The sequence below is a fragment of the Hipposideros armiger genome, unplaced genomic scaffold (assembly GCF_001890085.2).
Source record: "Hipposideros armiger isolate ML-2016 unplaced genomic scaffold, ASM189008v1 scaffold_114, whole genome shotgun sequence".
Classification (NCBI taxonomy): Eukaryota; Metazoa; Chordata; class Mammalia; order Chiroptera; family Hipposideridae; genus Hipposideros; species Hipposideros armiger.
This window is the reverse complement of record NW_017731464.1, coordinates 2,499,182-2,521,255: the sequence shown is the minus strand read 5'-3', so window position 1 is coordinate 2,521,255 and position 22,074 is coordinate 2,499,182. Positions and strand designations below refer to the sequence as shown.

Genomic DNA, 22,074 nt, shown 5'->3' with positions numbered 1-22,074 from the left:
TTTTTTCCTCTCTGCAGTATTTGATACTCTTGACTACTGTTTCGTTGAACTTTTTCCTCCTTGATTTCTGCAACATCACAGACCCTCTGTATTTCTGTCAGGCAGCTCTTTCTCATTCTCCCTTGCACGCTTGTCTCTGCCCCCATAAACACTGATGCACCTGTTCTTCTCAATCTAGCCTCTCTCTGGGTGATTTACACTCCATGGGTTAACTATCACCTCAATGCTGATGAGTCCCCTCTGTATATCCAGCCTGGATCTCCCTTCTGAATTCCCAGTCATTACCTACTGGATACTTCTACGAATGTCACACATGTCCAGGCTCCACATTGTCAATGATGGACTCATCAGCTCTCATCTCCTGCCCTCTAACCAGCTCCTGTCCTTAGTCATCCTTACAAACTGCTCCTCTTCATTTTTCCACCCCAGTAACTACCCCCATCCCCACCCCCACCCCCATCCATCCAACTGCTCAAACCAGGAACCTGGGAGACATCTTGGCTAAACACAAATTAGATCAATAGATCAATGGCTCCGTAGGACTTTTAGGATGAAAAAAGTTCAAGTTATTTGGCATGGTATAAAGAATTGGCCCTGATTTAGTCCTTTAGTTTTTGTTCTTCACTTCACAGCCAGTACTCTAGCCAGTCATACTATCAGCACATGGTAGAAATCCATTTGATCAAAACCAGATTGTTTGAGGTAACAATTGATTCAACAAACATGTATTGAGCACCTATTATTTGCCATGTACTAGACATATACAGCATTGAAGGAAACAGTCACCAGCCTTTAGTATGGTGGGGAACACAGGTTTTAAAGATATAATCACACAAATATATAGTTACATGAAGACAAATGCTATAAAGGAAAAGTGTAAGGTAGTTTGAGAGGCTATTGATTTAGATTGTGGGTAAAAAAAGGAAGGCCTTTTAGAGGAAGTGACATTTAAGCAGAGCGTTTAAGACAAATGGCAGGCAAAAGGTTTTCAGGTGGCGCGGCCCTGGGTCTGTCCCCAGTCCACCCTCCTTTGCCCATTGGCTCAATGTTAGGCATTGTCAATAGAGGGAGCTCGGGGAACAATGCAAGGTGATGGTGATGGGGAGGCACTTCCCTTGGGAATTCTGATTCTTTTATTCAATATGGGAGCCAGTGGGTCAGTGTATGGTCGACCCAGTGGTTTCCCTCAGTAGTCCATAGGACCTGCCCTCGCTGCCCCATCAGGCCACTCTCTCCCCACCTGCAGCCGCTTCCATGGCAGCTTTGGCTGTCAGCCTGCAACTGTCTCTAGAACATGACAGATAAAATACAGGACAACCAGTTAAATTTGAATTTCAGTTAAAAAAATGAGTAATTTAGTGGGTTCCATGCAGTATTTGGGATTGTTTTCATTGCTCAATCTGGGAATCCTGGCTGTGTCCCCCCGTTGGACCATTCCTATAGAGCAGCTATGGCCCTCGCCCTCTGGCATGTTTCAGCAGGCTGTCCATTCCCGTGGTAATCAAGCCTTCTTTAAAGAGGTCAGAATCTCAGTCCAGGTCCCCCTAAACCCATAGTTCCTTCATTGGCCACTCTAACTAGTAGCTGCTTTTTTGCAACTTCTGGATCCCTTTTAGTAATTAATCACCTTAGTTACTATTTAACCATTTACATTAAAATTTCCCTTTTCAAATTTTAGTGTTGGTCTGTCTCTTGACTGGACCCTGACATAAAAAGTGTTTCCTTATTCAAAAAACTGAAAGATGAGCGTGGAGTAGGGCTTATTGGGAGAATGGAGAATTGCTTGCTGTGCAGTTGGTTAAGTACAGGTTACACTTTAAAAGATTTTAGATTACCTCCTAAATGCAATTTGAAGCAAACCAAAACTTTCAAGCAGGGGAGTGTCATCATCAGATTTACAGGTTTGATAAGATTCCTTTGTGCTTCTGGTTCTGGTACAAAGTTGTTAGCAGCATAGTTCTGGATCTTTCCTTCTTCTGGAAATCAGAGCGCAAAAGGAAAACGTGACCGCTGACCCCCACAAGCAGTATCTTATGTGAAACTAGGGAGGCAGAGAAAAACTTACGAATTCCACATTGAGTAAAAGTGTGGTCCAGAATGGGAGGCCAATGGAGTGCAGTGGGTTAAGAATGGGGTGAGGAGGGGGCTGGTGGTGGCAGATTTCAGAAATCACCAGCAAATATTCATTCCGAGAAGAGCCAAACCTAGAATGGGTTCTACTGTGAGGACTGAACAAGTGTGTGAAAGCTGGGAAAGAAGGGAAGTGTATGAAGTACCTGGGGGTAGGGGATGGGGATGTCTAGAGATGCTTTCAGAAAGCAAGTTAGGGGATTCCCTTTGAAAGGAAGGCGTTAGGTCCCTTATTGTAGCAGATGAAGGAACCAGGGGAGCTCAGAGTTGGCACACGATCCTTCTGAACAAGATCACATCCCAAAACAGGACTCATGGCTACACTTTTAGAGATAATTCGTTGTAGGCACAGGACAGAGATGAAAACCCTAGACAGGGTCCCTTCCCTCTCTTGCTGATACTCGGTCTAGGAAAGTTCAACTGTTTGAAATATGAATAGGAATAGCACAGCAAAGGTATTCTAATTCAAAGTGGGAAGGACTCTATCCCTAACCCAAACTCTAACACTAACCCAACCTAACCCTAACCTTGTCCCTAAGCCTGTCCCTAACCCTAACCCTAACAATAAAAACAACCCTAACCCTAATCCTAAAAAAAGAAAAATAAATAAATAAAAGTGGGAAAGAGTAACAAAACTTACCTAGTTTCCTTGGAGAAGAATCACAAGAAAAATGTTCCCACAAAGCAGTTGAAAATAATGTATTGACATTCCGATGTGAATTTAAAAAAATCTAATGAAGCATATGCAGCTAAGACATTTACAAGAATTCAGGGAAGAGATGTCCCTAAAGTGAAAGAGAAATTGGTAGCACTTAGGAAACAAAAAGAGAAAAGCATTTAAAAAATGAAGACAAAAAGGAACACAAACCACAGGAAGCACAGTAAGGAAGAGACTAGAAATGAGAAAAGCAAAAAAGATAAAAATAATTAAGAACAAATGATAGGCAGAGATCCAACATACAACTGGAGTTACCAAAGACAAACCAGTGGAATAGCACAAATATTTACAATTCAGGAAAACTTCTGAAATATTATCTTAGTACATACATGTACTTGGCTCAGGAAGGGAAGGTTTCCTTTCTTGTAGTGTTTTTCCTGACAATTTTCTGTCTGATTTTCTTCCAGTATTTGTCTTTTCACATCCTCAGTACTATACAATTTATCTGCATAACTCAACTTGTCTGATAATCAAGTCTAACCTTCTGAACATCAATCTGAACTGGGTACCAAGTCACTTCATAGCTGTTATTCTGGGACCTCCTTTTATTTTACTTGTGTTGGATCCTGTTTCTAGACAGTACATCACACTATTTCTTGATTTACATTCTTGTTCTGATGGGAGTGTATCCAGTAGATGAGAAACAGTGAACAGTTAGAAAATCTTTTGAGAACTTGTATGTCTAAAAATGCTATTTTGTTGTCACCTTGACAGTGTAATTGGAGAGATAATTCAAACTTTTGAAGACAGTACCCTATTGATCCTCGGTTTCCAATGTTTTTGTTACTATTCTCAAACCTTTGGCTACCTGGTAAATTTTAGAATATTCTGTTCTATGTCTGTCTAAAATTGCATGGTGGTATGCCTTTGTATGGGTGTTTTATATTTATTGTGCTAATTCAATATTTGCCTTTTTACAATCTTAAGAACCATTTTATTAGGGAAAATTTATTATCTAATAAATTCTACCCACTCCCTTATTTTCTCAGGTCTTTTCCTGGAACTCCTATTGGTTGTATATTAAACCTCCCAAATTGATCCATATTAATTTTTTCCCCCCTTTACTTCTGATTTCTGTTTCTAGAAAATGTCTTTTAATATTCTCACTAAATGTATTCCTATTTTAGGGCTAAAATTTTACTGGTATCCTAATTTCTTGAATACAGTATGTTTTATTTCAGTTTTCAGAAGTTTTCTAATTCTTGAGAATTCCTTTGTTTAGATCTACCTTTCACAATCAAAGTTTTTCTCAATTTATGGTGATCTCTGGTTATCTTTATTTAAAAGTAAAGCACTAAAAACCTGTTTGGAAGATATGTGTACATGGGAAGGGCGGCCAGTTGGCTTTTTGGTGGGGACCCTCAAATGTCAGCATTTTTCTCTATAGAGTTCAGTCTTTCACAGAAGGATTCCCCACGTCCTGCCTGGTGTGTTTTCGTGGGGCTGTTTGTATTCTAGAGCTGAACAAGGAGCTGGGAACTTCATTTATCCAGTATATAAAATTGTGCTTAATCCCTATTTTCTGTATAGCATCTCACCCAAGGCCTAGTAACCCTGAGTCAGACATCTACTTTTTCCTTTTTTAGTTGAACTACTATCAGAATAATTTCAGCCTCCAACTTTAGAGGCCATAATATAAAATCCTATTGAGACCTTCACATATATTTTATTAAGGCTCTTAAATTAAAATTTGTTGTTTTGGAGGTATATTCTTCAAGTTCTAAACACAGCAATAAAATGTAATGACTGGAGAAAAATGTAATAACCCCCCACGAATAACCCCCGAAGAAAAAAGAAGACTTGTTCTTAGAAACCATCACTTTTTCATTGAAAGGGTTTCCTTTTTATTTCCTATAAACACATTTTATTTTTTCCACTCAACTGTGACCTCAAGAGCACCCGACAGTGCTTAGTAAACCTCTCTTTGTATATGCGATCTATTCCTATCAACTACCTTGTCAAATGTAACGAAACTCTCACACACATACAAGAAGGAAGATGAGCAAGCATAGGGACGAAACAGAAGAATAAAACTATGATGCGAATCTTATTTTTCAATAGGGAGATAATATCAACAAGGAAAATAAGATCCTGGTTTCACAATGAGTTAAATCTAGAGAATTCTAATTCTTTGTGGTATCAAACAGTAGCCCAATACAAACCATGGTTTCTGGAATAAGATTTTTAAAAATCCAACAAAATATCTGAATGAATAGAATGAAATGGCTAGACCAGGAAAAAATAAAAATCTCTCACACAATAATCACTACAAGAAGATCCCACAGGTTATAGAAAAGATAAAGGAACTTTAATATCCAAACAGTCAGGGCAAAGAATACTGGATTAATGACCCAGTAAGTGTGAATCACTTCAGGTTCTTTACAGTACCAGATGTATTTTAAAGTAAAATCTGAATGCATATCGCAGATAATGAAACCATTTTAAAAACTGAATTTCCTTACCTGATACCAATGCCAGTATGTTTAGCCTGAAAACCTTTAAATGATCTGTTTTAACACTAAGAGTAAGATTAAAATCAAAGTTAGCAATGTTCCTGAAATACGAATTTGTTCAGTAGTAACCTTTTCATCATGAATAGTAAATACCACTTTCTTTTCAAAAAGTAGTCAATGTACATTTTCAGATTTGTGCAAGAAAATATACTGGCTAATAAAAAGTGGTATTATTTGAGATAGTCAAAATGAAAGAAAAACCATACTTTTGTTTAAATTATTTATGCCAAATAATTTACCCTGCAGTCCAAAGATGTATGGTAAATAAAATATTTCTGAATCAGAGAAAAATGAGGGTCCTAAAATAGAAACATGAGCTACAAGAATCTAAAAATAGCTTCCTGGTATTTTATTTTTTTGAGTATCTCATTTAAGCTGCTTTTGGTTGCATGCCCTGATCTGTAGAAGTTAACAAGGAAATAAAATTTCCAAGTAGTTAAAAAATTTACTCATCTTCCATAAAACAACTTTTAATGTAGCAACACTTAAAAATACACAGTGACTTAATGAAACATCAGTACAACTGCATAGAATAGAGCTCCAGAGAATTATTTACTTATGTGTTGTCCTTCCTGAGCTCTGGTTTATAGGAGTATTGGCTTAGAGACCAGTTTAGAGTCATTTGCTCCTACTTGGAAGATACAGGCCAGGAAACTCTAAGATTTCACAGGCCTTTTCTCTTTTTAAATAAAATGCTAGGAGCTCTCTGAAGGTCTTAAAAACAAATGACCGTCCAAATATGTATACTGGGGACCCTTTCCCCTTTATGAGTCAAGGAAGAAGGGAGTTTGTGACTTTCACTGAAAAGAAAACAAAATTTCCCATAACTCTTCTAAGAGACACTGAAATGTACTAGAAAATTTAAAACTAGAACAATGCCATCAAAGATTAAGCCTCTTAATGCTTGGAGCCATCCCAAAATAGTAAAATTGGGAACTCCAGGAAAATAGGTACCAAAAGAATCAAAATAGTGATTGCACTGAGGAGTCTCCTCTTTGAAGGCTGTTTAAGGAGGTAGGATTTTAAGGGTTTTTTTTTTGTGTTTATCTTTTGGCCTCTGAACATTTAAAAAATGCTTTGCCCGGCTGGTCCTTCAGGCTAATTTTGGAGTTCACAATGAACCCCAAGCCTGACATAAGGTTATTCTACAGTTTCACAGCTATCCTTTGTACATATTAAAATTAAGTTGATTTACTCTTTCTGAGTAAATATAAACTAGAAAATGGCAATTAATATATTCCTTTACATACAACTTTGTCTCAAAAATCTTGAAAAACAAAGAGCAGATGACTTTGTATTTAAAAACTACCAAAGTGTGTATTTGATATTAACATGCAAACTTAAAACCTTCTAAATCTCCTGTCAACTCGGTATGATACCTTTAAGAAGGAAATGACATACAAAGTTTGCTAACTGTGCAAAATATTAAATTGCTAAAACATTTTACATAATGAAATAATACATATAAATGTAGAAGTTGACACATGAAATTAGCACGGGTTCATAAGAACTTATCACATTTCAGAGATTTTCTTTAGTAACAAGTTTTTGTTTTTATATTTCCTGGCACACAGCAAAATTTATCACAGAAGATAAAAGTCCTTTTAAACAAAGTCAACAGGGAATTCTTGAGGCACCTTCTCATATAAAACACAAGATGAATGCAATTATCAATCCATCTGAGAAAAGTTTTCAATCTAAGTGAAATAATTTTTTTCCGTTTAAGTATATTTTACAGAACTTTAATAAGGCAAGACAAATTTGTGAAAAAATGTAGATACAAAAATGATGTAAACTAATAATTTATATTTAAAAATCCCCAAAGGGAGTTTTTAACAGTGAAGATGGGATAGTTCAGACAATACCTTTAAAAAAACCCTAAAATACAATTGTGCACAAGCTGAAGATTACAAAGAACTTCTAGACCCTGCACAGTTTTGGTTTTTCGTTTTTGTTTTTGTTACATCTTTATATTACATGTTTGAAATCATATTAGGAATGCAAACTAGAACTGCACACTACTTTAGTGGAAAAAAGTTCAACATTGTGCAATTTTCTGCCTCTTAATTTTAAAAAAGTGGCAGCAATCCCTGCATTTGTATTTGAAACAAGGATCTGAGAAACTTTATCAAAAAAGGTAATGAAGGCAAAAATTGGCAGACATCCAGCATCTTGTTCTTTTTAAAACAACATGGATAAGTAATTTCATGATTAAAAAAATGAATCTTTTAAATAAATACATTGTATCTGACATTTGCACTGACTGATTTGATAATCTTTAAGTAAACAACGGCTTTACTATACTCCCTGTAGCCTCAAGCCACTGGCTTTAGATTCTGGAGTCCTTTTTCACTGGGTTTCATACCCTGCCACTCGATACCCTGCAGGCTGATTAGGCAACATGCTGCCATTCTGTCCTGGAGGAGGCTGCACTCCATAATTTGGTCCCATCCACGGTGCAGAAGACTGTGTCTGACTGGTAGAGAATGTGAAAGAAGCAGAGGGGAGGGGAATTCCACTGATTAAAATAAAATGTAAAGCCAAGAACAAATAACATACACAGGGAAAATATACTTTTTATTAAGCCCAAATATAAGAATTGTTATGCTAAGGAAAGCAAGGGCAAAGTTATTTCTCTAAAAAACAAGCATCCTTACAGGTTTTAATTTGTGCAGTTTAATTTTGTTAGTTTAATTATAGCTAAGAAAATACCCTTAACCTGTAAAAATTTATCCCTTTTGAACTCAGAAAAAAACCTCATTTTTCATCTCAGGAAGGAATACTGTCCATCTGGCTTGGACATATGTTGAATAAGCCACTAATGGAAATAAATTTGACCATTTGGTATGATGAAGACTAGCATTTATATTACTCAAAGAAGAAATTAAACAATTATTAGCATATGTAAGGTCAAATTTTTTCAACATTATAAATACAATTAAAAAAAAGATTCTTCTGAGAGGAAGAAAACGCACATGCTCTGTCACATATTTCTACCAGAGGTTTTCACCTCATAAAAGGGAGAATAAGGAGAAAGATAACAATCATAAACATAAGGAGAAGATAACAATCATAATTATATTAGCAGGCTGTGGAGAAAGCTGTGCTAAGTATTATAAACCTCTCAGGCAATAAAGTCAGGTGGATGTCCAAAGACTGCCATGGAAAGAGGAAAGAAGGGTGAAGACTGGATGCCCAGTGGCAGAAAGGGACTCGTCCTTTTCATGTCTTGTTAGGGAGACTACTTCATGGACAGTGTAGAGGCCTGACCACTGCACTGTACATCTGAAGCTGCTGTTGAATAATATTATATGTCAACTATACGTTAATACACATCTAGTCATGGGTTGTGAAGTATAGTGTGGGAATGGAGTCAATGGAATTGTAATAGATAAGTATGATATCGGGGGTGAGTGGGCAGTGGATGGGGAGAGGAGGGTTGTCACTTTGTGAGGGGTGAAACGGATAACTATTGCATTGTTCTGTACACTTGAAACTAACAATAAAACAAATAATAATAATTTAAAAAGATTCTTATAAAATAAAAACTGCAAAGTCTGTTAATTTCGTTTGTTTTTCAAAAGTTTAAGTAAAATTGAATAATTCAGAGTACATAAAAAAAGCTTCCAAGTAACAATGTCTGAATAAACTTTTGCACAGAAAAAAAGCAGAATGAATAAAACACTAGCAACAAAATAACTGTATTCAAGTGAGCACTAGTCATATAAAAAGCTTAACTATTAAGCTCTTATTGTCTTACTTAAATATTAGTCGCTTCATTACCAAATGTCATGCTGGTTATACTTCAAGGCAGCATATTTCTAGGCAAATTTTTGAAGAGATACCCTTAAAACCATAAATTAAAAACTACTCTAACCTAAGTCCTTCAAAAGCTCCAGCTATGCTTTAGAAAGAGGGCCACATTACCTAATAATTTTAAAATCTCTTGCTAACTTCTTGACATTTTCAAAGGCTACTATTAAGGTAAAAGAGCCAATATGCTTACTTAAATCCCTGCTGGTTCCATGCCTGGCCATACATTCCATATGCTGGTACCTGCCAACCGTTAGGCATATACTGGCCAATTTGCTGTGCGTTTCCATACCACTGGCCCCACTGGCCGTAAGCTTGTGGATATCCGATTTGATTCTGCTATTAAGTAAAATTGTAACAGGTAATTATTATTTGAAGTTATATGTCCTAATATACCACAGATACCTAATATACCACAAATACACAGCCATAACACATAGGGCCATCATTACAATTAAAATGAAAGGATAAATAATTTAGAAAGTGACAGCTAAAAAAAAAAAGTAGGGTTATATTGCTGTAACTTTATGCGATGTTCTGAATGGCATATTCTTTGTAAAGCAGTAAATACTGCCCTAGTAATAAATACTGAACTCAGTATAAGTATTTTTTAAACTATCCATGTTTTGGAAACTATGTTTCCTTTGGATAAGGAAGACATAAAGATTATTTATTCCTATATTCAGTTTACTTATGAAACTTATTATAGTTTAGGATTTTCTTATTCCTATTTTGGTGCTCTGTTTACAATTTCCTCAAAGAAATCTTTGTGGGATCAAGTTAACCATTAAAGCTGCCTGGAAAAACAAAAGGTGCAAAATCTGGAAGAAACTGGAAAAACTGCCAAGGCCCTAAACATAAATATAGCTGTATTTTTGTTTCAGTTGAGTCAACCATACTTGTGAGTTCTCCAAATATTATGTGAATAAATCTACCAAGTATTAAGACAAAATTTAATAAAAGTTTGTCAGAGCATTTAAAAATCCACTGTGTGAGTCAATTGAGGCGGTCACATTCACCTTATCACCACAGCAATCCATGACCCACCACGCTGAACCTGAACCATGTAGGAAGGGCCCTTTTATCCTATCTTTTTTTTTTTTAAATTTTGCCGTTATTTATTTCTTCAGAGACCCCAAACACGCCCTCTGTATCCTCTTTGTGATGCCTTTTGTGGGCCAGGCAGGAGGGAGCTGGAGGCCCCAAGAGTCATGCCTTCAATCCAGGCTGTGGGCCCCATCCAGGCAGAGACAGACCAGAGCCTGGTTAGCAGGAGAACGCATACCCTCGGCAGATGTCTGCTGCCTCAAGGAAACATTTACAGCAGCCACTTTCTCCTCTCAGACTTTTGGCAGAGCCCGCAGCATTTCCTCATGCTGGTTAGTCTGGCTGCAGGTTGGCCAGCACCAGCCCAGAGGGTTAGCCAGTCCAAGGCTTTCTCTTCCCCGGCTTCTGGGACCATTTCCAGATTCAGTTCCCAAACCCCGCCCCTTCTCTATCCTATCTTTTTAGTAGGAACTAGCAAGTTATTAACAAGGACTAGCAGCAATTTCATTTTAAAATAACTTTATTATTAGTATTAGCCTAGAAATTACTTTGCAAAGTCAATAACCCTCTCACCTGTTGCACGGGATTTATCATATCAAGAGTTTCTTTGCCCCAATAGCATTTCACAACATGACCTTCAATGGTAGTTCCATTAACAGAAACAATCGCATGTGCTGCACTTTCATGGGAATTGAACCTATTGAAAACAATATTAAGAACACCAATATAAATTGTTTGAAATACTTATGAATAAAACCTATTTATAAAAATCAAGGGCCGGCCAAGTGGCTCAGTTGGTTAAGAGCTTGCTCAAGAGTGCAAGCTCTGAGCAACAGGGTTGCTGGTTGAATTCCCACATGGACCAGTGAGCTGCGCCCGAGCTGAGCTGCCACTTAGCTGCCAAAAGGTGGCAGGATAGCTCACCTGGTGAGAGCACATGTTCCTAACAAGGTTGCTGGTTCGATGGTGGGCTACGTCCACCTGCAACTAAGACTGAACTCAGCACCTTGAGCTGAGCTACCGCCCGGGTGGCTCAGTGACTAGAGTGTGCTCTCTTAACAATGAGGCTGCTGGTTCGACTTCTGCATGGGATGGTGGCTACGCCCACCCAAAACTAACTGAACACAGCACTTTGAGCTGAGCTTGCTGAGCCTGCCACAACTAAGATTGAAGGACAACAACTTGGCTGTTCCCCTCCCCCGATCCCCCAATTAAAAAAAAAAAAAATCAAGGTGAATCAGGCAGTTCATAAAAAAGAATCAATAAAATAGCATATTTTCTTTGTTTTGTTGTTTTTTTCCCCAGAGATCTTTCCCAGAATTCTGGAGAAACTTTTTTATTTTATTTTTTATTGTTTTTTAGCTGAGCCATCCTGCCTGTCACCTGTTGGCAGCTTAGCTCGGGCCAGGAATCAAACTGCTGCTGCTCAGAGCTCACTCTCTTGAGCGAGCTCTTAACCAACTGAGCCACTCAGCCAGCCCTTGGACAAACTTCTTTTAATAGAAGATGTTTTGCTGGCTTTGTGTTGGAAGAAGGGAGCTATCACAAAAACAGTGGCAAATAAAAAAAAACACAACAAAAACCAAAAAACATCCCTACCGAACAAATGAATATCCTTTATCTGGAAAGACTCGAATTTCCATTATTTGTCCAAATGGCGAAAAAGTCTGACGCATTAGTTGTTCTGTTAGAAAAGAATAAAAACAAACCCCATTATGTTACATTAAAATTCTACAAATATTAAGCTTTTCAGTTTAAAAATTAATCTCAAGATGCCACACAGGTAAAGCTCCCATACCTGTTAGCCCAGAAGTGACACCTCCACAGTATACAGTACAGTTGCTTGGACTGGACTGATTTACGACCTCATCATATGATAGCTGTTTGGTGTTTGCTGGGGATGGAAAGTTTTATATTTTTAATTCATTAAATAAAATGTTCAGAAGAGAAATGCATTAACTACACTACTGTAATGGTAACATTTACCTTAACCAAAATGATTATATAATACATATTACATTTGATTGAAGGTTAAACCACCCCCCAAAATGTCTAAAAAATTACTTGGTATTTTCTATGTAATAGGAGACTTGACATTAGAGATAGTATCATTTATTATTTATAATTACAAAAATGAAAACTAAGTACATTTTTGAACAGTAGTCTTGATTTGCTTCTCATCTATTTCTGCAATAAGTCTCCGGGAACAGCTCTAACATTTTAAAATCTAGTGTATTTTCCTCCAAAATTCCACATTTCCTTTTCTTCTCCAATACACCTACACTCATATGTACTCTTTGGAGCTGGAGGCTTTCGGGTTGCCCAGTTAGTTCTGATTTGTCTTCCACCAAGCCACTGGCCACCCATCTGTTGAATGGCGTTTTCTGCATCCTGTTCCGTACAACATTAGAAATGACAAAGAAGCCACTATTAGTTCATGTTAAACAACTGTTAGCAGTAGAGAAAACTCATCATTGCTTTTCACAAATGTTTTTTGAATGAACATGCTTTATGAAATACACAATATATAACAGCTCACCTAAAATTCAACGGTGTTTTTAAATTATCTTTAATTTGGATATCACACTTCAGCAATGTTAATTGGAGTCCAGAGCGCAAAAGCCCTTCAGAAGTAGCTGAAATTCATGCAACAACTCAAGACTACTATGGGTGAAAATCTCACTTTATACAATCCAACAAGCTTGTTAATGACAGTATTTTGTTTCTCCAACAAAGAAACAGTATTTGTTTCATCTAACAAGTAAATGTTGAATAGTTATCATGTTCTAGGCAGCAGGTTAAGTGCTAGGCATACGTTGGTGAATGAGGCAGACATGCTCTCTGCTTCCAGAGCTTACATTCTTTTGGGGGGACAAATAATTACAAATTGTGGTACATGCCCTGAGAGGAATAAAAGGCTGAGACAGAGATGATGGATATGGTGATCTACTTTAGATAGCATGATTAGGGAAGGTCTTGTTGAAATGACATTTACCGTACGCTGAAATTGAGAGGAATAGGAACTAGCCAAGTCAAAATAGGGAAGAAAAAAGCACTGGTAGAGGGAAACACATTGTAAAGTGTGTTAAGGCAGCAAAGAGATTATTAGTCTGCATCTCAAAGAAGAATGTGAAAGACAACTAAGTTTCAGTGGAATCTAGTGAGCAAAAAGGAAGGGTGCCGGAGGAAAGATTTTAAGTAAGAAATTACCATGATCTGATTTATGTTTTAAGAAGGCCATTCTTAGTGCTAGGATAATAAGTGCTAGGGAGATGGGTAATAAAAGGAAAAAGACACTTTATGAGACTAATATAATATCCAGTTAAAAACTGTTAGTGGTCACGACTAGTACAGTAACAATGAATTGAATCGACAAGAAGTCGACAGAATTTTGCATAGTAAGTAAAAGGAGAGGAATCAAAGATAACTTCCGGATTCCTGCTTGGGCAGTACAGAGGATGATACTAGCATTTACCGAAATAAGAAATTTGGGAGGAAGGAGCAGAACAAAGTTGAAGAAGAAACAAAGAGCTTAATTTAAGATATTAAGTTTGATGTCTATAAGATGTCTAAATGAAGACCATTTATTTATAAGTGTGGAGCACAAAAAAGTAAACTGCACTAAAGATATAAAATTATAGTTATGAAGAAAGACTAGAGAGTGAAAAGAAAAACATCCTGGGACAAGAGCCCTGAAAAAAGGCAAAATCTGAAAACTGGGTAAAGGAAAAGTTGCCAGCTAAGGTAACTATGGAGGAGTAGTCAGTGACGAAGGAATAAACCCACAAAAGTGTACTGTCACGGCCAAGGAAGCAAAAGTCAAGAGGTGAACTTGAAAAGAGTAGTTGTTGGTGGATAGTGGTAGAGAGGTTGGTTGAGAACAAAAGCCAGCTTAGAGTGAACTGAAAAGTAAATGGGGGTGCTGGTTTGGTTTGCGTGTGTCAAATCTAGGCTTAACCTAGCACAAAAGAACAGACAAATTCAAGGCTAAACAAAAGCCATTCTTGAGACACACAAAAAGGAAATGCATACAGCAGTTTCCCCTTATCTATGGGGACTATGTTCCAGGACCTCCAGCTGATGCCCCAAAACACAGACAGTACTGAACACTATATATACTATGTTTTTTCCTATACATACCTGTGATAAAGTTTAATTTATAAATTAGAAACAGTAAGAGATTATCAATAACTTACGAAATAGAACAATTATAACAATATACCATAATAAAAGTCAGGTGAATGTGGTCTCTCTCAAAATATCTTACTGTACTGTACTTACCTTTTCACTTAAAGAAAGCACTTACTGCTTCTCTTTGGCATATCCGAATTGCCAGTCACTGCGCTTGTGCTTTGAGGCCATTATTAAGCAATGTAAGGGTGACTTGAATATAAGCAACAGTTGATCTAATAACTGAGACGACGACTAAGTGACTAAAGGGCAGGGAGTGTACACAGAGTGGATACACCGGACAAAGGGATGATTTACCTCCTGCATGGGTCAGAGTGAGATTTCATCACAGTACTAAGGATGGTGTGCAATTTAAAATTTATGAATTGTTTGTTTTTGGAATCTTCCATTTAATATTTTTGGACCACAATTAACCATGGGTAACTAACTGAAACCAAGGAAAGTGAAACCGCAGATAAGGGAGGACTACTACTGTGTTGTTCAAAAGACACAAACATTGTATACCACACTAACCAGTTTGAACTCCATGAGAAGTTTAACTACTGTTGTGGGTTAAATTGTATCCCTTAAATTGATACCAACTTCTAACCCCCCACTCATATAACTGTGAATGTGACCTTACTTGGAACTAGGATATTTGTAAATGTATTAGTTAAGATGAGGTTATATTGGATTAGGGTGGGTCTCTTTTTATAAGAAGGGAGAAGCTGATGGGGACACATACAGAGGGAAGAGGGCCATGTGAAGAAGAAGGCAAGAGATTGGAGTGATGCAGCCTTTTACAAGGCAAGAATATCAAGAATTGCTGGCAACCTAGGAAGAGGAAAGGAAGAATTCTTCCATACAGCCTTCAGAGGGAGCATGGCCATGATGACACCTTGATTTTGGAGTTCTATCCTCAAGAGTTTTGAGAGAATAAATTTTGTTGCTTTAAGCCATTCAACTTATGGTACTCTGATATAGCAGCCCTAGGCAACAAATACAACTACCATATTTTGCAGAGTATAATGCACCTTTTTTGGGCCCAAATTTGTGAGGGAAAAGTAAGGATGCACATTACACATGGGTAGTATTAATTTTGTATCTATATATAATGTTTTTAATTCTTTTATTTATGCTTATGAGTTGAAAGTGTAACTCTAGAAATCAATAACGATATCCGTATGCAAAATAATACCCTGGAATATGATAATCTGTTTTATTGAATTTATGATGAACGTGCAATGACAAAGAGTTCTTGGCCTTTAATGATGCGCAAATATTGTAAATTTGTTACCGGTACATAAAATTTCTTATACTTTGTATCTGTTCGTGTTCATAATTATTTGTTACATAAAATTTTTTGTACCATAATATGTTAAAAAGAAATGCTAAAATCATTTATAATACAAAAAAGTACCTAAATGTAAACAAATAAAAATTTGAGATAAAAAATTAAAACGCAAGATTTTTTCCCCTGAAAGTTTGGGCCAAAAATGTGGTGCACATTATACACAGCAAAATACCATATTTGCTCACAGAAGAGGGAAAAAACTTTTTAAGGTGCGTACATGGTTGTGAATGGGAGATGAAGTGGAAAAATATGCAAACAACTTTTTTGAGAAGCTTGATTCTGAATTACAGCAGAGAAGTGGGGATATAAGCAGGAAAGGGATATAGGGTCAAGTGTGATTTTGATTAAGAGATGCTAGAATATGCATTTTAAGTTGATAGGAATGATCCAGTGGAGAAGGAAAGACTGGTAACACAGGACAAAACAAGTATAGCACATATTATACAAGTCCATTCATAGAAAAATGTTTGTAACAGGGAAACCTATATAGCCAGGAAGTGGATTAATAGTTGCTCAGGGCTGGGAGGGGAAAAGATGTAGAAGGAAAGGACAGTAACTGCTAATGAGTACATGGCTTCCTTCTGGGGCGATGAAAATATTCTAAGATTGTGGTATGTGATAGTTACATAAGTTTGTGAATATTCTAAAAAAACCTATTGAATTGAACACCTAAAATGACTGGATTTTATGGTATGCGAGCTATATCTCAATAAAGTTGTATTAGGAAAAAAAATAAGCACAAGGTAAAAATCCTTGAAAAGGCAAGCGAGGTGGGATCCCAATTGTAAGTGATTTGGCTTTTATAGGCAGGGTCTTTCCTCCACTATAACAGGAAGAAGGGGCAAGTGGATGAATTTTATGTAGGTTTGGTGGTTGAAAGCTGAGGGAATTCCTGTATGATAGGGAATTTTCTCAGTGAAGCATAAGGTTTACAGCTTGGATGATGATGGAAAAGAGTGAAAATATTTGAGGAGATATGAGGGGGCATGAAATAGTTATCAAAGAACAGGAAATCAAACTTACTAGAGAAACAAAGGTTTGCGAAGATACCACCATATACTCATCTAACATGCGTGACTATTAAATCAGAAGTGAAACCTGACTCAGTTTTTCTCTAATAACATTCAGTTACTTCGGAGTAGACAGAAAAGCTATATTCAACCAGTGTTGGGGTTTGCCTAGCAAGCACAACACAGGTAGATAGGCAAAGGGAGTGAGGTAATTGCAATCAGGGCTGTGGCACTTCAAAACAATCAGAGAGTGCCTACCAATCACATATCACAAATTTTATAGAAGCTGAAATGTAAACTTGGGAACATTAAATTAAATCACTTAAAGTCATACCCATCATGTGATGGCTGTCAGGATTCAAATTCATCTCTGACTAACTCCAGGGGCCACAGACATCCTTTGCTATCTGATTCTATTCCATACTAAATATGGATTTGATAGTGATTTTTATATAGCAGGGGTCTATATTCCATAATCTCAAATGGAAAAACTACATTCCTAGCCCACCGAAAGCCGCCAACCTATTTTCCCAAATAGCACAAAACACTAAAATCCTGTATATCCAACCTCCAAGGAACTCACAATAGTTGTGGCTATCAGCCCCTTGTATAAGGTATTTTTCTACCTTTCCTAAATATTATGCTGTGGATAACAGTAAAGCTTTCACAACTAACTATACTCTCAAAGTTTTTCTTTTCTCATCTCACAGAAAAAAATGTATTGGGTTGTCCGAAAAGTCATGACGCATTTTTGCAACGAAAAACAGAGAAAAAATACATCATGACTTTTCCAACAGCCCAATAATGGGTAGATGGGACACACATGTGGTGGAGCTTTTATCTTTTCACCTCTCAATATTGATTACCATTTCCAAATTTTCTTATAACATGTGGGTTTTTCCTGACCTCTTAGGCTTACCCATTTTCCTCATAGGTTTTTCTACTTTCTCGGAAGACATTTTCACTTCATGAGAGGAAGATGATGGCTATACTGCATAACACTTAAATGATCTGACTATAAGTTACAATGTTACTATACAATGGCTGAGATACAATTATATTCTACATTCTCTTGCCTGAACTTGTAAACCATGTAAACATTTTTAGAACAGATTTTTTAATTTGGAAAGTCAATTTTGGGCAAAATGGTTGCAAGCTGTTATGGCACATATCTGGATAGTAAGAGTTCATGGTGAGGAATAACCAGACATTAGTTCCAATGTAGATATAGGAACTAGAAAAAACAAGACAGTTTGACACTACTTGGCATAACTGCAAACAGATATTTTTTAAAAACCCATAAAGAACTGGCACAATAACTGATGTTCATGCATTTGACCTGAAGCCATCAAGAAATAATATTTATTTCAAATATTCCATTTACTAAATTAAGAAAAGCCTTTCTAAAATACATTTCATACTATAAAATACTTATAACGGCTCATTCTAAGGCACTCTTACACAGAAAGTACAGTATTTCCATACTTATCATTGGCAAACAATAGTCGTAACATAGAGGCAATACAATAAAAATCCAAGGTTAATGAAACCTTAGTGTATACTCCAAGATTAATGAATATAAATAAAATTTCCCACCATTCACCCCTATATTTTTGGAATTAACTGTTTTGAACCTTGAGTTATCACATTAAAAAAGTTAATTTTTGAATTTGTAATATATTTACAAGGCTCAAACTTCAAACAATACAATATACTGAGAAGCTTCCCACTCTATCCCCCATCTGCTTAATTCTTGCTACCTACCCCCAAATAGGAACTCCTGCAACAAGTTTCTTATTTGTGAGCAAAACACACACAACACGTGCATGCACATGTCAACCAAATACATATATGCTCCCTTCCCTTTTACAAAAATGAGCTTTTTCACCTAACAATATACCGTGGAAATCTTTCTATAATCTGCACTCCACACTTACAGAGCTTCCTCATTCTTTTTTTAAAAAAAAACACCACCACAGTACTACACGGTACGGAGGACATGTCAAAGACTTTATCATCTGTCACATGAAATATGAGCCTTTTCCTTCTTTATATACCCTACTCTCACCTCTCTTTTGACAAACTGCACTGTCCTTCCATTTCTCTGCAAAACCCAGAAATTTCAAGTCCATGCAAACTGGTGTTCAGTAAATATTTGGTGAATGAAAGAAACGATGGGACATTTTCAAATACATTAAGAAACAATTTTAAAAGTCCTCACCCACTAGAGCATTTTATTAACTACTTTAAATTATCATGGGACTATAAAACATGAATTAAATATAAAAATGAGATTTTCAATATCCATCTTTGACTGATAATTTAAACATCTCTACTTTGACTATTCTGAAAACATTTTAACAGTACTTTGCATGCATAGGTACTGAATAAAAGTTAAGTAAATAACCAAACAGGAAAAAGAACATATCCTTAGAGTGTTAATTACCACCGAAATGAACAAGTAGCAGATGAAAGAAAAGATTAACAATTAAAACAAAGTATTTTTATTCTTTATTCTTGAAGCAATGCACATGCACTTTGTATTGTATTGAGCTCACCCATTTGTTGAAAAAGGAGACAAAGCCATATCCCTTAGACTTTCCTGTTGCCATGTCTTTTACCACTCGGGCATCTCTGAAATCAGAAACAATTAGGAGTTTAGGTTTGCAAACTCTCCTCTGGATATCAACTGAGAATTTTACACACAACTCATTTTCATGTTTCATCTTCATTAAAATAAACCTTTAATGCAAATTCACCTTTAATTCTATAAAATTTATCATGTACTAGCAAATGAGGCTTAATTTTATAAACATGCAAATCAATAACTTCTTAAATATGTATATATTGTACAGAAATTGCCTCCCACTCCAAAAAGTTTTAAGCTTTTAAATATTAAGCATGGTGAAGGCAGCTATTCACATGAATTACTTAACCACTTATAGGGTTCACAGGTACATTAGATGAATGGCTTTCTTTAACCATGCAATTAATAATTTGCTATTTGATACCATATACTACCTAATCATTAAAAAATTAAAGTAGAAAACTGGAAACTAAGAAAATAAAAAACTTGTATATTCCCTATTAATTAATTTTATTTTCTCAGATCAATTCATACCCCCCTTTTGAACTATGGGTAAATTTTGAGAACTTGACATTTTCAGAAATGCTAAATCATTGAAGAAAAATACTAAATACACATTTTAATTTTAAACTATATACAAAAGGATTTTATACTGAATTTCAAAATAGCAATCATCTAAGATTGATTGGAAACTATAAGATATGAAAGCAAAATTTAAAAAAGTCAGAAAATGAAAAAGCACGCCAACATTTATCCACTGTGAACCGTAGCTTGTAGTTAGCCAGGGCAATTCTGTCCATTCTTCAGAGATACTCTGCAAAATAACCAGAGCCCTATTATTTGAGATTGAGTAAAAAACCCAGCCATGATAGCTAAAACTCCATACCTCAAAAAATTGGACTCAAATTGTGCTTCACAGGCAATCTGCTTTTAAGTTAGCCAGGTATGTCACAATGCTTGTTCTCTCAGGACACATGAACAAAACAGGCACTTTCACAACAAAAACCCAAGTCAGAAAGCCATGCAATATAATTTTATATTAAAGTATACAAAAGCATATTTTGATCAATTTAGGAGTGATTTATTGTTTAGGGTAAAAATGACAAAGAGGCAATGGTGAAAAGGGAAAACTAATGCAAGTCACTTAATATGTAAAAATACTTATTAAACTATCTGTATGGTACACATGCATTTAATTTGGTAGCCGATTCACTTCTATACCAAAATTTATTAAGACTAAACTCAAGAAACAGGAATTTACTGTATTTAATTAGGACAAGGAAGTAATATATTTTTTATACTAAATATTTTAATAGGTGACTATTTATGGCACATCTTCTATAAATCAAACCCTGTTGTAGGATCTCTACTGAGAACATCTATCATGAGAACATTTCAATAAATAGTTATTACCTTATCTCCTTTAACAAAAAAAATCAGGAAATGATGCTACCCATCAGGAACCATGCTAAATGGTTCTTTTAAATTTAGGAGCACTAACTCTTTGGGTAGGCTAAAGCTTAGACATTATTACCTCAACTGAAAACCATAAACCTTAAGGAAAGGACTTACCCAAGAAAAACTAATACATACATCAATAATCATGGCTGACCATAATAAAATCTACAGACTATAATTATGATACCAACATATTTTACAAAAAGAAATTGATCCATGATTAAAGTCATGAAATTACTAAAATCTGAATGTCATTTAACTTAAACTCACCGATTATTAATTTTTATCGAATCCCAAACAAAAATTCCCATGTTTTCAGAACAGTTACTTCAATCAAAATTAAAACATTTAATAAAATAGCTATTTTATCTGTTAAAGTGTTAAAAAATTTTCTTCCTAAAGTTAAGTTTTAAGAAATATTAGCCTTGAAATATATTTCGTACTTATTTGTGAAAAAGATTCTCTAAGAAAAAAGCAGCAAATATCTAGATCAGGGTTCTTTAATCCTTTTATGGTCCTGCGACTACTCTGAAAATAGGACACAACTTACAAAGATACTCCACATCAAAAGGAAATCAAACACAAAATTTTGTATAGTGATTTTATAGAGAGGCCAAAGGTTAAGACCTTCCAGTGTAGATATCTGAAAGCAAGCTAAAACCTAAGACAGATTAAAACAATCAAGAAATTAGAACTTCACTTATTTTCTTAATCAGTTCTCACACACACACACACAAAAAGTCACCTAATAGAAGACTCCATTTATAAAGCCTAACCTCGCAAATGCCTTTCAAGTTGGCCCCTTATTATGCGTTTTCATCCTCCTACCAACAAATTTCAACACTTCAAGCGAAAACTCTCCAATACTATTCACCAATACTATTGGCATTTACTTTCCAGTCTCCTCACCTCATCTCTGCTGCTGGTCTGTTCATCAAAGCAAACCAAAGCTAGTGTTTTCCTTTTTACTACTCTTCTAGCTGAAACAATAATAAAGTAACCGAAACCCTAAAGAAATTGTTTTCTAAATTCAACAATAACTTTTTAAGAAAGTACTATAATCAAATTACTATTCTTACTCTATTATGGCATATTTTTCAAAATATTAAAATTCTTTTATGATGAATACTGTCTTGAGTGAGCTATTTACAAAGAGCCTAAGCTGTATGATTAATAACAAATGCAAGCACGACAGAGCTCCGCAGATTACTAAAAGGCATTTTATTGTTGTTAGCAGTAACAAAAGGGTAGATACCTTGGAATTAACATTTATA

General features: G+C 35.8%; 1 protein-coding gene across 6 annotated transcripts in view; it reads right to left on the bottom strand.

The window, feature by feature from the left end:
* Positions 1-4,668: 4,668 nt before the first annotated feature.
* TIA1 (TIA1 cytotoxic granule associated RNA binding protein) overlaps positions 4,669-22,074 on the bottom strand; it is a 31,115-nt gene continuing 13,709 nt past the window's right edge. For 5 of the 6 annotated variants that reach the window (XM_019647650.1, XM_019647645.1, XM_019647648.1 and 2 more), the window contains 7 exons: positions 19,314-19,389; positions 12,504-12,612; positions 12,020-12,115; positions 11,821-11,905; positions 10,795-10,918; positions 9,368-9,513; positions 4,669-7,837 (listed from right to left, as the gene is read on the bottom strand). In XM_019647650.1, coding sequence (XP_019503195.1) covers positions 7,711-7,837; positions 9,368-9,513; positions 10,795-10,918; positions 11,821-11,905; positions 12,020-12,115; positions 12,504-12,612; positions 19,314-19,389 — 763 coding nt within the window. In that variant the 3' untranslated portion in view covers positions 4,669-7,710. The remainder of the gene's footprint in view (positions 7,838-9,367; positions 9,514-10,794; positions 10,919-11,820; positions 11,906-12,019; positions 12,116-12,503; positions 12,613-19,313; positions 19,390-22,074) is intronic. The other variant, XM_019647646.1, reaches the window with a different exon arrangement.